The following is a 17,838-nucleotide window of genomic DNA, read 5'->3' on the forward strand; positions in this document are numbered from 1 at the left end:
TAGCAGTCTCTCTGTCTCCCTGTAGCTGTCTCTCTGTAGCAGTCTCTCTGTCTCTCTGTAGCAGTCTCTCTGTAGCAGTCTCTCTGTCTCCCTGTAGCAGTCTCTCTGTCTCTCTGTAGCAGTCTCTCTGTCTCTCTGTAGCAGTCTCTCTGTAGCAGTCTCTCTGTCTCTCTGTAGCTGTCTCTCTGTAGCTGTCTCTCTGTAGCAGTCTCTCTGTCTCCCTGTAGCAGTTTCTCTGTCTCCCTGTAGCAGTCTCTCTGTCTCTCTGTAGCAGTCTCTCTGTCTCCCTGTAGCAGTTTCTCTGTCTCCCTGTAGCAGTCTCCCTGTAGCAGTCTCCCTGTAGCAGTCTCTCTGTAGCAGTCTCTCTGTAGCTGTCTCTCTGTCTCTGTCTCTCTGTAGCAGTCTCTCTGTCTCTCTGTAGCAGTCTCTCTGTCTCCCTGTAGCAGTTTCTCTGTCTCCCTGTAGCAGTCTCCCTGTAGCAGTCTCCCTGTAGCAGTCTCTCTGTAGCAGTCTCTCTGTAGCTGTCTCTCTGTCTCTGTCTCTCTGTAGCAGTTTCTCTGTCTCTCTGTAGCAGTCTCTCTGTCTCCCTGTAGCAGTCTCTCTGTCTCTGTCTCTCTGTAGCAGTCTCTCTGTCTCTCTGTAGCAGTCTCTCTGTCTCTCTGTAGCAGTCTCTCTGTAGCTGTCTCTCTGTCTCTGTCTCCCTGTAGCAGTCTCTCTGTAGCAGTCTCTCTGTCTCTCTGTCTCTGTCTCTCTGTAGCAGTCTCTCTGTCTCCCTGTAGCAGTCTCTCTGTCTCTCTGTAGCAGTCTCTCTGTCTCCCTGTAGCAGTCTCTCTGTCTCCCTGTAGCAGTCTCTCTGTCTCTGTCTCTCTGTAGCAGTCTCTCTGTAGCAGTCTCTCTGTCTCTCTGTAGCAGTTTCTCTGTCTCCCTGTAGCAGTCTCTCTGTAGCAGTCTCTCTGTCTCTCTGTCTCTGTCTCTCTGTAGCAGTCTCTCTGTCTCCCTGTAGCAGTCTCTCTGTCTCTCTGTAGCAGTCTCTCTGTCTCTCTGTAGCAGTCTCTCTGTCTCCCTGTAGCAGTCTCTCTGTCTCCCTGTAGCAGTCTCTCTGTCTCTGTCTCTCTGTAGCAGTCTCTCTGTAGCAGTCTCTCTGTCTCTCTGTAGCAGTCTCTCTGTCTCCCTGTAGCAGTCTCTCTGTCTCTGTCCCTCTGTCTCTGTCTCTCTGTAGCAGTCTCTCTGTCTCCCTGTAGCAGTCTCTCTGTAGCAGTCTCTCTGTCTCCCTGTAGCAGTCTATGTCTCTCTGTAGCAGTCTCTCTGTCTCTGTCTCCCTGTAGCAGTCTCTCCGTCTCTCTGTAGCAGTCTGTTTCTCTGTAGCAGTCTATGTCTCTCTGTAGCAGTCTCTCTGTCTCTGTCTCTGTAGCAGTCTCTCTGACTCTCTGTAGCAGTCTCCCTGTAGCAGTCTCCCTGTAGCAGTCTCTCTGTAGCAGTCTCTCTGTCTCTGTCCTGTAGCAGTCTCTCTGTCTCTCTGTCTCTGTCTCTCTGTAGCAGTCTCTCTGTAGCAGTCTCTCTGTCTCTGTCTCCCTGTAGCAGTCTCTCTGTCTCCCTGTAGCAGTCTCTCTGTCTCCCTGTAGCAGTCTCTGTCTCTCTGTAGCAGTCTCTCTGTCTCTCTGTAGCAGTCTCTCTGTCTCCCTGTAGCAGTCTCTCTGTCTCTCTGTAGCTGTCTCTCTGTAGCAGTCTCTCTGTCTCCCTGTAGCAGTCTCTCTGTCTCTGTCTCCCTGTAGCAGTCTCTCTGTCTCTGTCTCTCTGTAGCAGTCTCTCTGTCTCTCTGTAGCAGTCTCTCTGTCTCTCTGTAGCAGTCTCTCTGTCTCTCTGTAGCAGTCTCTCTGTCTCTCTGTAGCAGTCTCTCTGTCTCCCTGTAGCAGTCTCTCTGTCGCTGTATCTCTGTAGCTGTCTCTCTGTAGCAGTCTCTCTGTCTCTCTGTAGCAGTCTCTCTGTCTATCTGTAGCAGTCTCTCTGTAGCAGTCTCTCTGTCTCCCTGTAGCAGTCTCTCTGTCTCTGTCTCTCTGTCTCTGTCTCTCTGTAGCAGTCTCTCTGTCTCACTGTAGCAGTCTCTCTGTCTATCTAAGCAGTCTCTCTGTAGCAATGAGACAGGTGTCTGTCTGTCTGTCTGTCTGTCTGTCTGTCTGTCTGTCTGTCTGTCTGTCTGTCTGTCTGTCTGTCTGTCTGTCTGTCTGTCTGTCGCAGTGGACACTGAGTGGGTGTCTGTCTGTCTGTCTGTCTCTCTGTCTCTCTGTAGCAGTGGACACTGAGTGGGTATCTGTCTCAGGCTGTCTGTCTCTCTGGGTGGCTGGCTGGCTGACTCTTTGTCTGTCTGTCTGTCTATATGACTTGCCTAGTTAAATAAAGGTAAAAAAATATGAAAATAATAATAAATAAATATATAGCATTGCAGGCTGAGTGGGCGTCTGTCTGGCCAGCTGGCTGCTGAGGGGTGATTCAACATGGTTACTCACTCTACACTGCAGGGTTGGGACAAAAAGTACACTACTGCCCAACCCTGTCAGGCAAGGACAGAGGAAATGGGGACAGCAAACTACAGTGTGTACAGTGTAGCATTGTCTTTGAGAGTCTGAAGGACTGGCTTTTCTCACATAATGGTAGGGTCATTTTTCATGATCAGAAACACAAGGCAGAGGGACAGAGGAAAAGTAAAGGAATAACTATATGGGATTGTATTTTAGGAGAGGGGATGACATGAGGAGGAGGAGGAGGTCAAGGAGGTAGCTCTGTGCCCACACAGACAGAAGGATGGGTGGGTTTATGGAGAAGCCTGAGGGAGGTTTAGGGGCCAGGCTTATGGTGCACACTTGGCTCCTGAACTCACTAAATCCTGTGTTCTATTATTAATGGGATTAATCCCCTCTTTCCCTTCATGTACTCTCTGTCTCTCCTCATCTACCTCTCCTATCATACCTGCTGCTTATCGCTCCCGTTCTACCTCCCCAATCAGGTCTGTCTCTCTCAATCATCACTGCTTATCTCCACTGACTGTGCATGGCCAAGAGATTATGAGGAATAGACATACTTGGCACATTGTTGACCTTGAGACCCATATCTTATTTTGCAATCGGCATTTGCTCAACATTGCAATATATTTAAACTTGAGCTTTGATAGCATGTTAATTAGATCGTTTCGAAAGACCGCAACAACTGTCACAGGGCTTGCCTGACTTAGATTGTTATTTATCACTGAATCAAATCCATAAACCATTTGCTGTTGAAGCACAAACACTGCTCTCTACCGTCTCAGGCCTGTGGCCAGACTAGTAAGTGGTGATTGGCTGACTCTCCCTGCTGCTCTGTCTGGCTGGGCTGATCCCAGATATGGCCATCCCTGGCTCCTGCCAGCTTGTCAGCACAAAGCACGAAGCTGAAACATCTATAGTTATCACCAAGGAAGTCAGCAGAAGTGTGTGTGTGTGTGTGTGTGTGTGTGTGTGTGTGTGTGTGTGTGTGTGTGTGTGTGTGTGTGTGTGTGTGTGTGTGTGTGTGTGTGTGATTTACTAGCCACAAGGATAGTAAAACAAAGAAAATTCTCCCTCGTGGGGACATTTCCCACATTCACATGAGGACAAAGGCTATTTTAAGTTTAAGGGTTAGAATTAGGGGAAGGGGTTAGGGTTTAAGGAAAATAGGATTTTGAATTGAAATAAATGTTAGGTCCCCACGAGGATAGAAAAACAAAACGTGTGTGTGTGTGTGACCTCACTGACTTATTCATACTTGAAAACAATTGCATGATTTGTTGGTTCAAAAGAGTGTCATGCCTGGTCCACGGTGCCACAGAGTCAGTGCCTGTTTGTGTGTTTGTATAGAACTCACTGTGTTCATTTGTCTATTTTCCTCTCTCAGGCTGGCCGTCACTGCAGAGCTGAAGCTGCAGAGTGAGAGAGAGACACAGAGAAATAGGAAAAGAGAGGGCGAGAGAGGCTGTCTGGCTCCATGTCTGCCCCTGCGCCTTCCACCCGGAGGTCTGTGTCGGGCTCACGCAGGTACTGCACTGCATACACACCTACACAACTGAAACTCCTACTCTCTCCCCACTGGGTGCAGACGTCAATTCAACGTCTATTCCACGTTGGTTTAACGTGGGTTGCAGGTTGCCTAGCGGTTAGTGCGTTGGGCCAATAACCGAAAGGTCACTGGTTCGAATACTCGAGCCGCCAAGATGAAGAATCTACCGATGTGTCCTTGAGCAAGGCACTTAACCCTAATTTGCTCCCGTGGCGCTGTACGTCTATGGCTGACCCTGTAAAACAACACGTTTCACTGCACCTATGGGGTGTATGTGACAGTAAAAAACATGGGAACAATGTTGATTCAACCAGTCTGTCATCATTTCTCTAATTCTCTAATTCATTTCTCTAATTCGTCCTCTATCGCTCTCCTTTCATCTTCTTTTTAGATTACCTTCACACTCTTATGTTCTCCACTTAACCCCGTCTCTTATATAAGTACACCCTCATTTATTTTTGACTCATCCTTTTAAAATCCCTCGTACTCCATTTTACTAATCTCCCTTTTCTATTGAACAGCCCTATTTTCCTCTAAATCCTTCTCCTTTTAACTTTTTCAGTCAACCTCTTAGTCAACCTCTCTCTCTCTCGCATCTCTCTATTTTGTTCTCCCTACTTCATCCATTTTGTATTCTTATCATCACCCACAAGAAATGGTCAGGGGTGAAGAATGTGGGTATGTCCCTCCCAGAGAAAACGTTTAATGATGTGATGTCTCGCTGAGTATTGAATGCTGTGTGTGAACTTGTGTTTGTCTTTATTGCTACAGGGGCTCATAATCTCCTGGGAGAGCTAAGGCTCCGTTTTGCTTCAGTCCCATCAGCTGCTGAGCTCCATAAGCGGTTACAGGCCAATTTTCTCTCTCTCGCTCTCTCTCTCGCTCTCTCTCGTGCTCTCTCTCTCGTGCTCTCTCTCTCTCTCTCTCGTGCTCTCTCTCTCTCATGCTCTCTCTCTCTCATGCTCTCTCTCTCTCTCGTGCTCTCTCTCTCTCGTGCTCTCTCTCTCATGCTCTCTCTCTCTCGTGCTCTCTCTCTCTCGTGCTCTCTCTCTCTCTCTCTCGTCACAGTTGTCAGCACTTTAGAGCTTTGCTTTTCTCTCTTTTTTTCCAACATGGTTGGTTTGACCATGTAACTGCTTTGTCAGCTAAAAATGAATGCAGTGGTGTGTTGGGATTATGGTAAGAGTTGCTATAAAAGGAGTGAATGATTGGATCTCAGTTTATTTAACACACTGCAACTATATTGTGAACTTGCACTCTGTCTATTTAAAGTTGTCTTTATGTTGATACTGTATTTCACTTCAATGAATTACTAATGTCCAATGTCCTAGCTACAGCGCAAGAGTAGCATGAATTCTATTAGGCTTGGAAAACTGGAGCAAAGATAGAACCCAGCTCTGGTCCTTTCTGTCGTCTCTCTCCCTAGATTCAACCCTCTGAAGGCTCTGCAGCCCAAACGGCGCTTGCAGCAAATGCTGCCGTCCTCCTCCTCGCCCGTGCCTGTACCCGTGCCCGCGCCCCCTGCGTGAGACACCCTTCAGTTATACTGTCCCAGAGAGCATGCTCATGTGCCATAGTCATAGCTGGACAGACCGGCACAGACAGAGATCCATTGATCTTTGACATTCACTGATAAACCCTCCAGATGCACCAAACAGAATTGGTGGTACACTGACATATGCCAATATTATAGCCAATAGCTTGATGAGGTGATTGACTGATTTAACAGTGAATTTACTGAAGAGTACAGCTGTTAAAGTAGTAGTGCTGGCTGGTCAGTCACGCTGGACAATCTCGCAAACCATCTTCAAATCTGACCGTAGTTATTGTGTGGTAGTTTATAAGAGCAGTCTCTCTGTCCCACCACATTCTCGTCTCACTTCTTGCAACCACTCTGTATAGGAGTATTCCTCACACAGCGTCAGCACAGCCTGCATACACATCATAACACCAGCTTGCCCCACATCAGGCACTTTCACGCCAGGGTCCAACTCAAAGGAGAAGAGATGTAATGATGGACTGAAATTGTGCCGAACCTTGTTTAGCCCACATATTTTACATTTTCTAGACCTTTCTTTCCAGGCTTGCTTCCGCTGCATTTCTCAGCTTGACCCTTTTCTGCTTGTATGCTGTTGGCCTTTGTCATAACCTGACATAACCCTTGCTAAAATAAAACTGCTCCCAACAGCTGGTTCTATCTGTTTGGCACTGCTTATTTCCTCCCACCCAGTCTGGAAGCCAGTGATTGGGCAACACTACTGTCCTCCTGGATAACTGCCAGAATTTGATTGCTTTGTTTAACTGCCTGTCATTAGTAAATTTACCAATTTGTCAACAGTCACAGACTAGTACAGGACAGGAGTTGCCCATCACAGCGCCCCTTCCCCATTCCTTCACTAATAAAATGTAGAAACTACATGAATATGATTTCAACAGAATTTCATTCTACTTTCTTTATTTGTCTTCTTTTCCCAGTTGTTAATTCTACTGACTTTTTTGGGTTTCTTGCTCTGATGTTGTTTTTAAGGGTTATGTGAGGTAGGAATTTCCCCAAATTGCAGGCTGTAATTGTGCATATTTTTGGTGTGGGCTCTGATGTCACTGCTCACCTTTCGTCCTGAGGGGGACAGGAGGGGGACAGAGTAAGAAGGCAGAAATGTGTCTGGTCCACATGTCAGCATCTTAATCATGGTTTAATCATTTCTTTGTTTAGGAGAATAATGTTTAGATGAAGTCATCTTCAGATGCCCTGTTAAGCTATAGCAGACCTCGACAGGGCAAGTTCATGTCTCGTTAGTAGTTGTAATCTGCCTATGCTCTCTCTCATTAAAGAACAAATCTGCTGTATTTACACACATCAGTGTAGAGGAATCTCCCAGAGCCAAGGATTAAGTTCTAATGAGCCAGTTTTTAAGGAGAAGGATTACTTTAATCCATTTCATTCTAAATGTATTTCTAATTCATCATTAGCCAGTGTTTCTGCTCTAAACAATCCAGGCTACGGTCTTTATTTTACTTTAAATAGTCTCACTATCAAACTAGATAGGTACTCACTTTACTTATCCCATGATGACCATTGTTGATGTATTTGGCCAACACAGGGTATAAGCCCTAAGTACTATTGATGTTTGTCACTGGGTTCTAGTCTGACAGACATCACTATCTCCTCACTGTAATAGCTTGTTGTCTTTGGCTAGGTTTGACTATTGCAGGTTCGTAGAGCTAGACTACATTCCAATGGAGACAGACTATATGGTTTCAATGCGCCCAACGGATCGAGGATATCTCACTACCAAGTCTCCGGAGCGGCACTGTCGGTTAGCACAACTCTCCCTTTATCCCTCTCTCTCCGTCAATTTTTTGTTGTTGTATCTCTCTGACTTCGTTCCCTAGGCATGTGCAGTGCATTCAGAAAGTATTCAGACCCCTTCCCTTTTTCTACATTTTGTTACTTTAGACTTATTCTAGAATGGATTTAATCGTTTTTTACCTCATCATTCTACACACAATACCCCATAATGACAAAGTGAAAACAGGTTTTCAGAAATTTTAGCTAATTTATAAAAAATAAAAACAGAAATACCTTATTTACATAAGTATTCAGAACCTTTGCTATGAGACTTGAAATTGAGCTCAAGTGCATCCTGTTTCCATTGATCATCCTTGAGATGTTTCTACAACTTGATTGGAGTCCTCCTGTGGTAAATTCAATTAATTGGACATGATTTGGAAAGGCACACACGTGTCTATATACGGTCCCACAGTTGACAGTGCATGTCAGAGCAAAAACCCAAACCATGAGGTCGAAGGAATTGTCAGTAGAGCTCCGAGACAGGATTGTGTTGAGGCACAGATCTGGGGAAGGGTACCAAAAGAATTCTGCAGCATTGAAGGTCCCCAAGAACACAGTGGCCTCCATCATTCTTAAATGGAAGAAGTTTGGAACCACCAAGTCTCTTCCTAGAGCTGGCCGCCCAGCCAAACTGAGCAATCGGTGGAGAAGGGTCAATGGTTACTCTGACAGAGCTCTGTGGAGATGAGAGAACCTTCCAGAAGGATGACCATCTCTGCAGCACTCCACAAATCAGGCCTTTATGGTAGAGTGGCCAGACGAAAGCTACTGCTCAGTAAAAGGCACCTAAAGGACTCTCAGACCATGACAAACAAGATTCTCTGGTCTGATGAAACCAAGATTGAACTCTTCGGCCTGAATGCCAAGTGTCACATCTGGAGGAAACCTGGCACCATCCCTATGTTGAAGCATGGTGTTGGCTGCATCATACTGTGGGGATGTTTTTCAGCAGCAGGGACTGGGAGACTAGTTAGGATCGATGGAACGATGAACCGAGCAAAGTACAAAGAAATCCTTGATGAAAACCTGCTCTGAAGCAAAGGTTCACCTTCCAACAGGACAACAGCCCTAAGCACACAGCCAAGACAACGCAGGAGGGCTTCGGGACAAGTCTCTGAATGGCCCGGCCAGATCCCAGACTTGAACCCGATCGAACATCTCTGGAGAGACCTGAAAATAGCTGTGCAGCGACGCTCCCCATCCAACCTGACAGAGCTTGAGAGGATCTGCAGAGAAGAATGGGAGAAACTCCACAAATACAGGTGTGCCAAGCTTGTAGCGTCATACCCAAGAAGACTTGAGGCTGTAATCGCGGCCAGAGGTGCTTCAATAAAGTACTCAGTAAAGGGTCTGAATACTTATGTAAATATGATATTTCATAAATTTTTCTGCTAACATTTCTAAAAACCTGTTTTTTGTATTCTGTGTAGATTGAGGGAAAAAACAATGTAATACATTTTAGAATAAGGCTGTAACAAGATCTGGAAAAAATCAAGGGGTCTGAATACTTTCCGAATGCACTGTATTTAGTCTTAATGCCAATATATTGAATGACAAATGTATATTGTCATTCAATAGGCGTTTTAAAGTCTTAATTGGAACTTTTGATAACTTGTTCTGTTGTTGAGCATCACTAGATGTGGGGTGTTAGAGCGTTATGGTACAAAGTCCATGGCATGTAGATTGAATCCAGGTACTTTCTAAACCATCACATGCAAGCTGATCTGTTGTTGGCTGGGAGTAACCTTTCACCTTTGGCATTCTCATTTATTGATAGGCGTTGCAGACATGATTTGAAGTTCTACTTTGTCTTGGCTTTTGGTTTTCTTGACAGCTTTCATCTACTCAAAGTGCATGGCATCTTTGAGCCATTGTGTAATATCATCTGTGTTACAGAGCATACTGTATGTCCTTCATCATGGCCTTTTTAATGTATGTGTCTGTCTTGGCACGTTCTGAGTCTGTGTTTCTTAGTGGGCATGTTTGTGGGTGAGTTTTGGGCATGATTTAATGTTGGTTGAGTTTTATTGAGGCAGGATTTGTTCTGGTGTTTGATAATGTCAGTTAATAGTACTCTGTCTGTCTATATTGCCTGATGTATTAACGGCCCCTCTCACTCTGGTACAGAAGGACAGCTGCCCCAGTCAGCAACAGAGATCCCTATGGCAACGCCTCTCTCAGCAGCAGCAGCACTAACTCTGGCTCCTGCAAGGGCAGTGATTGCAGCCCCACCAAGGGGTAAGACAAAAATTGGCTACCCCATCAATCTATAAGACTAAGGGCTCTATTCAATCCGTATCGAGGAAATTCAGCGTCCCAGTGTGATTGAAATTTAAAGGCAATGTTCCCGCATTAGCTGAGACTGCATTCAAGGTAAACGCTGCCGATTTTCAGCTTAATAGGAACTTACCTTTACATTTCTTCAGCGATACAGATTGAATAGAACCCTATGGCTAGCCTGCTATGCCCCATGTCAGTATCATTCTCCTACATGGGAGAATGAGTGCCTACTGCAAAGTAGCCTACAAAGTGTTATGTTTTGTATTATAAGGACATGTTATTAAAAGGTCTTATAACTTGTTAGAAGAATGTATGAGCCGTAGCCCTTGACACTGGTCAGCGCCTAAATTGGAACGCAGTGGCTGTACATGTCGTCAGAGTTCAGGGTCTCCGCTTCACAGCTCTGTATGGGTTTTGACTGACAGCCGTTCTGAACTTGAGCACAGCGCATGACAAGGAGTTGCCCCCATCCCTCCTGCTAATTGGACAACTTCTGAAAGATTTTTGTTGTCTGAGTGAGAGAAGGTGTAAATTACAAGGACTCTCTGTATTTTGAAAGATGAGATGTTGAAGATTATAATAAATACCACTTTGATGTCATACAAGCAAGCTAAACACACGTGAGTCCAAATGTGCACTCCACATTTACATATCATAACACTCATGTCGTATACAGTGTCAACGTTTATGATCACTATGTTTGATGTACAGTTACAAGGTGACATGGCGTTATACCCTGGGTTGTCCTAAACAGAATGAGCCTATGTTTGATGTATTGTGAAGAAAATCTGCCGTGGACCACGCATCTGAATACACTCATGACTCTATTCTATTTGCACCAAAATTACGATCCGCTTCTCTTAATTGCCTTGTGAAAACCTAACACTGTAAGATCGTATTTCGACGGGACAGTAGTGGAGAAGGTGGAAAGTTTTAAGTTCCTCTGCGTACACATCCCGGACAAACTGAAATTGTCCACCCACACAGACAGCGTGGTGAAGAAGGCGCAGCAGCGCCTCTTCAACCTCAGGATGCTGAAGAAATTTGGCTTGTCATCAAAAACACTCAAACTTTTACAGATGCACAATCGAGAGCATCCTGTCGGGCTGTATCACCGCCTGGTACGGCAACTCCTCCGCCCACAACCATAAGGCTCTCCAGAGGGTAGTGAGGTCTGCACAACGCATCACCGGGGGCAAACTACCTGCCCTCCAGGACACCTACAGCACCCGATGTCACAAGAAGGCCAAAAAGATCATCAAGGACAACAACCACCCAAGCCACTGCCTGTTCACCCCGCTATCATCCAGAAGGCGAGCTCGGTACAGGTGCATCAAAGCTGGGACCGAGAGACTGAAAAACAGCTACTAGGCCATCAGACTGTTAAACAGCCATCACTAACATTGAGTGGCTGCTGCCAACATACTGACTCAAATCTCTAGCCACTTTAATAATTAAAAATTAGATGTAATAAATGTATCACTAGCCACTTTAAACAATGCCACTTTATATAATGTTTACATACCCTACATTACTCATCTCATATGTACAGTGGGGAGAACAAGTATTTGATACACTGCCGATTTTGCAGGTTTTCTTACTCTACAAAGCATGTAGAGGTCTGTAATTTTTATCATAGGTACACTTCAACTGTGAGAGACGAAATCTAAAACAAAAATCCAGAAAATCACATTGTATGATTTTTAAGTAATTAATTTGCATTTTATTGCATGACATAAGTATTTGATCACCTACCAACCAGTAAGAATTCCGGCTCTCACAGACCTGTTAGTTCTTCTTTAAGAAGCCCTCCTGTTCTCCACTCATTACCTGTATTAACTGCACCTGTTTGAACTCGTTACCTGTATAAAAGACACCTGTCCACACACTCAATCAAACAGACTCCAACCAGAAACATTTCAATTTATCGCTATCCATATAGGCCAATTCCAACGAGTGTAAGGGGTTTTAATAATGTCTTATTATTCAGCTTATAGAAGATAATGGATTCCAATACATCTTTGTTCCTCCTGTTTCCGCTCTCTCTCTCTCTCCAAGGCGTCACATGAAGGCATACGCCTCATGTACAGATAACCATGGCATCCGCCCGCCTCCCCCAGAGCAGTACCTCACACCCCTGCAGCAGAAGGAGGTGTGTATCAGACACCTGCGGGCCCGCCTCAAGGAGTCAGTCGACAGGCTGCAGGACAGGTGAGACACAAAAGGACACACTGGAATGATTCTCTAGCCAAAAGGAAGATCTGGACTCGAACCATTACATTTTCCCATTTACTCTGGTCTCGTTCAAACAAGTACATTTTCATTTGAGCATTTTTTGTTTTGGAAATATTATGCTCTTTGAAATATAGATTTGAATGTCAACTGCTACCCCATTTCCATCAAATTACCCTCATAACGCTTTCATTTCGTAATTATGTTGATATATAAACATCATTTTTTGGAGGCAAATTACTAAATCGCCAAACATTATTACTAAATCTCTCTCTTTAAACCTCCCTTGTTCACTCCCTGCCTCTTTCTCTCAACCTCCCTTGTTCACTCCTCCTCCTCTTCTCTGTCTGTCTCAGGGACTCTGAGATAGATGCGTTGAAGACCCAGCTGTGTCGGATGCAGGAGGACTGGGTTGAAGAGGAGTGTCACCGCGTGGAGGCCCAGCTGGCTCTGAAAGAGGCCCACAGGGAGATCCAGCAGCTCAAGGAAGTGGTGGACGTTGTGCGCACCAACCTCAGCTCCAGTGACTCCACCGACACCGGTATCCAGAAATACTTCCAGGACATCAACGTCCAGAACCACAAGCTGGAGACCCTGCTGCTCAGCATGGAGCTGGCTCAGAACGGGGTGGCCAAGGAGCAGGAGGCTGCTGCAGCAAGAGGAGTGGCAGGGGGGTCCCGGGCTGGGAGGCCTGGGACTGCGGGGTCATGGCCTGGGAGTAGTCCCGCTGCATCAGGGACTGGAGGGGGTGGCTCCAAGAGTCTGTGTGGGTCCTGTGACGGCTCCCCCGCCCGTTCTCTGACCCATAGCTCTACCTACACCAAGCTAAGCGACCATGCGCTGGGGGATAAGAATGGGAATGGCCTGTCAGGGGAGGAGAACCATGACAGCGGCTTTGTGTGCTGTGGGGAGAGTCACAGTGCAGCCAGCAGTCACAGGGCAGACTTACTCCTGGAGGCAGCCTTCCTATCTGAGGAGACAGCCTCACTGCTCAGCACCTACTCCCACCTGTCACCCTCCTCCACCTACGAGAAGCTGTGCACCGGGCAGGACAGGGTGGTGCCCCTGCGCTGTGCCATGGGTGGGACGGGCAGCACCAACCACTCCTGTCTGTCCCACCACCACCTGTACCTGCACCACCTCAGGGAGCAGGCCGTCCAGACAGAGAGCTGCCCCGTCCCGGTGGGGTTGGGCTACGCCTCTGACCTGGACACCATCGCCGAGCGCACCTTCCGCTCTCAGGCCTGCAGCCCCACCTCCACCTGGGTCTCAGACGAGGGAGACGACCTGGACTCGGTTACCATGACGTCAGTCACCATGACAACCCTCACAGCTACAACAGCTGAGCCCGCTCCTGGTACTCCTTTACCTAGCTCTGCCTCTGTCTCCTGTGCAGTGGATATGGCCTCCCTATCAGTGAAGGAGGATGGGAAGATGGTGGGAGAGTTGGAGAGGCATATAGAGGTAGTGGGGGAGGGCGCAGTGGGGATGGTAGAGGTAGGCAAGCAGCAGGAGGAGGAGGAGGTGGGGTTGGTACAGTTGTGTAAGCAGGAGGAGGTAAAGGTGCTGGGGTTGGTGGGGGAGGGGAAGCAGAGGGAGGTCAGGGAGTTAGATCTATATAATCAGAGGGAGGAGGTTTTGGAGGTGAAGAATCAGAGAGAGGTTGAGGAGGTGAGGTCAGCGGAGGTGGAGGAGCGGCCCCACACCTCCCAGCCCAGGAGCAGCTCGCTACAGAAGATAGCTGGTGTGACAGTGGTGGAGGTTGATGATGATGATGAAGAGGCTGAGGTTCAGGGAGCAGTAGGGGGAGCAGAGGAGTCTACCTCTTCTGAGTCTGGACCCGCAGTGAAGAGCTACTGGAGCCGCCACTTCCTGGTGGACCTGTTGGCAGTGGCAGTGCCCGTGGTTCCCACGGTGGCATGGCTGTGCCAGGGGGCACGGCGCGATGGACTGCCAATTTACCACTTCGGCTCACTGCTGCGTGGCTGCTGCACAGTGGCCCTCTCCTCCCTGCGCAGGGGCGGGGGAGTCAGGCACTACCCCGCGGGCACAGGTGGGGGAGCCATGGGGGGCACAGAGATCTGAGACAGGCCCCATGACAGCATGGGAACTGCACACACACAACCCTGCCCTCTCTGGTCCTGGGTCCTGGGTTTGTTCTCGTCCTCCACCTGAAGTACTGGGTAAAGAAAGGAGGGGAGCGATGATTTTGAATAAATTATTCTGAAGACAGGACAGCCCCAGCAAACCATATAACCCTCTCTGGTGGTGGCCTCTTCCACTTCTGCTAGACTGAGAAGGGACACCAGGATGTGTTGAACTGACACTAAATGGTAGAACTGAACGATTCAATGGATACTGAATGACCTGAGTGTGACTGATGGTGATTGTAACCACTCTCTCTTGTGTGCAGGGAGACTGAAAGGTCTGTAGGTCACTGTGGCTCTCTTTATTGGTCCAGTTCCATTTTGACTCGTGTGTGATCACACGACATGTGTGTTGTGAGTGTGCAGCATGTGTGTTCTTCTCTGTGTTGTATTGCGTTGTGTAGCCAAAGCACATAGATGTCTGGAGGCAATCGCAGCCATGGCTGTGCAGTAGTTGGTATGCTCATTTACGAGTGAATGACGAGTCTTGACACATGGCAGTTACCACCTAAAGGTACCAGGCAAGCTGCTGCTGTACATTTCTGCTTCCTTTCACTGGTGTCCTAGATTAACAATCACTCTTGTAGCATTAAGTCCATGTCCATCGTCCAAGAGTTAGTCATTCCAGATCCATGAACCAGAAACATCTCAAGAAGGATGCAAATAGAGATATAATAATTGAAACTAAGTTTATTTTTCTTTCAAAAATAGGAAAGGGATTATGGACTTTGAGGATTGTGATGGTAATTTGTTGTTATTGGGGTGTTTGCAGTGTTATGCCTGAGTTGGAAGAATCTGAGTGTCTTATTGTTTTGGGCTGTAATGGATGTAGTCATTGATGTGTAATAGTTGAAAGGCTGAGCAAGGACTGTGCTGTAATGTTTAAATATAAGTCTTTGTTAGCAATTTCTGAGCCAAACAAGTGCTAACTGATGTCCACAAGATTGTGATGCGACCAACAAGAACAGTCCTTTTGAGTTGAAGTATATTGAGTTCTTTAGAGAAGAAACAGGATAGATCTTATTTCTTTAGTAATTTCTTAACAATGTTTTGCACTATTATTCACTTTATGAGGTTAAGCAATTACTTGAAGTCAAGTTTGTGTATTTCCGAAGTCGAATGCGGCCACAGTTTTGCTTCTGAGGCTTTTTTGTGTCCAATATACTTTCTAACAGATATAACTGTATACTAGAATATGTTTCAAAGGAAAGGTGCAATTTTCCTTTGAACACTGAAAACTGTTGCCTTCCGTCCATAACTTTATTTTCCTGTACAGTGTTTTAGCCATAGGGGATATGCTTCTCAAAATGATTTGCTGCTTTCTGGAATGTGCGCTGGATGTGCATTTGTGGTGTTGTTTCTCTATTCCTCTTCATTTCTGCTGTTTGACAATCCCTTCTGTGCGTGTTTTTGCTTATTTAACCCCTTCACAATGACTTCCAGCACCTGTGAATAGTGAAACACACGAGCAGCACTGACAAAATAGATTGAGTGGTGAATTAATGAAATGCTTGGAGTTGTCTTACACACCTTTCACTGTTGTCATGTGCTTTAGATTTGAACACTTTCCACAACCCTGTTGGAATTTGTAATGTGTCTTGATATTGTGCGTTGCTGTAGTTCTTCCCCTTCATGTTTCATCATCATGACCTGTGAATGGTCCCCCTGCCGTTTATAAAGCCTGCTTGGTGTAAGTGGTTCAGGAAGCCTCTGCATTTTTTATTAAAAGCCATACTCCTTCCTGCAAGGTGAATGTGTTTGAGAATGTCTCTAGCAGAAACACAATGATGAAAATAGAGTGTGATTGATATTCATATTGATATGCATTTATAGATGACTCACCTGAAGTCTCCCCAACAGTACATGGCGTGTAGATCCCCCCCCCCCCCCCCCATTTTTTATGTTTTGGTCAATAATTGGAAAAACATCTGATCTGATTGGTCAAATTACAAATTAGTGGCAATATATCAGAATTTGGCTACCTGTGTAAACAAAGCCATTGCTTGTTAAACCTGTACTGGACTATTTTATATTTCTCAAGCAATTTCATTGGTGTTTGAACAGTAAAACAACGGCCCTTCATTATGTACCTCTACGCACAACAAAACAAGCTTAACAGTAATGTGTAATGTGTGATGTTAAGTGAATTACTAAAGGCTAACAGGTCATGCTTATGTTATAGTTACCGTATGCTAATTGCTTGTTATTGCCCCATGTCTTTGTATTTTCCTGGGTTTTGAAGCATAATTAGATTTCTGGTGTTCTGCTCTTGCCACCATAGTACTTTAACAAGCCCAGCTCTCTCCATCGGATGCTTGATTTGATTTGGTAATGCACTGCTATGATGTTAAAGTGTATCTGTCCTTTGGGATAATTCCCTTTCCCCAAACTGTACTGTTTTTGTGTGAAATGCTTTAAGCATCAACAAAGAGGATCAGGGTGATGGGTTTATTTATAGCTCAAAAGAACTACCCAAATCACATTGGGCGTCATTGGACTTTGAGTTTGGACATATCTGTAGGTCATTGGAGCTTACGCTAGGTCATATCTGTAGGTCATTGGAGCTTACGTTAGGACATACCTGTAGGTCATTGGGGCTTACGTTAGGACATACCTGTAGGTTATTGGAGCTTACGTTAGGACATACCTCTAGGTCATTGTAGCTTACGTTAGGACATACCTGTAGGTCATTGGAGCTTACGCTAGGTCATATCTGTAGGTCATTGGAGCTTACGTTAGGACATACCTGTAGGTCATTGGGGCTTACGCTAGGTCATATCTGTAGGTTATTGGGAGTCATTGGAGCTTACGCTAGGTCATTGAACCTCGCATTTGGACATACCTTTAGGTCATTGCTATATATATATATATAGCATAAAAAGGTAGTCTAGAGTGTTTTGTTTGGAAAGCAGTGTTTTAACAGGGTTGTTACTGTATCCTACATCCATGTCACTCATCTTTATTTTACAATGTGATTGGAAGATATCTTAGTACCTCAGAAATAGTTTTTTATACATTCAGTCCAAGGAGACCTGGTGCACTGTATTGTTGGTCTGAGATAGGTTGTGACAGTACATGTGCATTAATATGGGATGTGTTAGGATATAGTCATGTGAGATTTTACTGTATATCCCAGAGAAACCCACACAATCTTGGTGGAAATCATGACGTTTTCTCTTTGAGGGTATTGTATTGAATGTGCAGTATCATATTTTTTGTTTGTCTAATTGTCAGAATTTGTTGGATGTAAAGGGATCTATATCAAAGATGGTTATGAGACATCTTTACCTGAAGGACATTTTCCCTCCTAAATGCCTTGTATGGGGATCAAGTAGCCATCATTATTAATAGCTATAGATCAATTATCTTAATGGCAATAGTGTGTACAGTGCAGACATCACGGTTCATGAGTACAAATGCATTTTCACTCCCACCATACTGTATAAAGCAAAACCAAAAGGCCCCATATTAAAGTGCATGATGTAAAACTGACACTGTGTTTCTGTTCAATTATCCACAAAGTACTTTCAAATGTTTTCACTGAATGGAGGTAATTTAAAATCGCTGTTTAGGTTTTTGTTGAGTCTCATGGGCATTCCACTATTGTGTTCTGGCAGCCTTTAAAGGATAACATCACCTGTTGAGAAAGTATGTGGCCCCTGAGTCCATCCATACTTTAGAGCAATACTGTCAAGATTACTTAAGCACTATGGCTGGTTATTAAATTGGCCTATGTACAATTTTAGGTGATTAATCCCTCCA

The 17,838-nt window shown here is 45.5% G+C and overlaps 1 protein-coding gene across 5 annotated transcripts in view; it reads left to right on the forward strand.

Moving 5' to 3' along the window:
• Positions 1–17,568, forward strand: part of LOC139557249 (syntaphilin-like) — a 43,190-nt gene extending 25,622 nt beyond the window's left edge. For 3 of the 5 annotated variants that reach the window (XM_071371788.1, XM_071371789.1, XM_071371787.1), the window contains 6 exons: positions 3,904–4,043; positions 5,492–5,590; positions 7,263–7,382; positions 9,545–9,655; positions 11,756–11,908; positions 12,286–17,568. In XM_071371788.1, coding sequence (XP_071227889.1) covers positions 3,994–4,043; positions 5,492–5,590; positions 7,263–7,382; positions 9,545–9,655; positions 11,756–11,908; positions 12,286–14,014 — 2,262 coding nt within the window. In that variant the 5' untranslated portion in view covers positions 3,904–3,993 and the 3' untranslated portion in view covers positions 14,015–17,568. The remainder of the gene's footprint in view (positions 1–3,903; positions 4,044–5,491; positions 5,591–7,262; positions 7,383–9,544; positions 9,656–11,755; positions 11,909–12,285) is intronic. The other 2 variants (XM_071371792.1, XM_071371791.1) reach the window with 2 other exon arrangements.
• The last annotated feature ends 270 nt before the right edge of the window (positions 17,569–17,838 follow it).

The sequence above is a fragment of the Salvelinus alpinus genome, chromosome 28 (genome assembly GCF_045679555.1).
Source record: "Salvelinus alpinus chromosome 28, SLU_Salpinus.1, whole genome shotgun sequence".
In the NCBI taxonomy this organism is placed as follows: domain Eukaryota; kingdom Metazoa; phylum Chordata; class Actinopteri; order Salmoniformes; family Salmonidae; genus Salvelinus; species Salvelinus alpinus.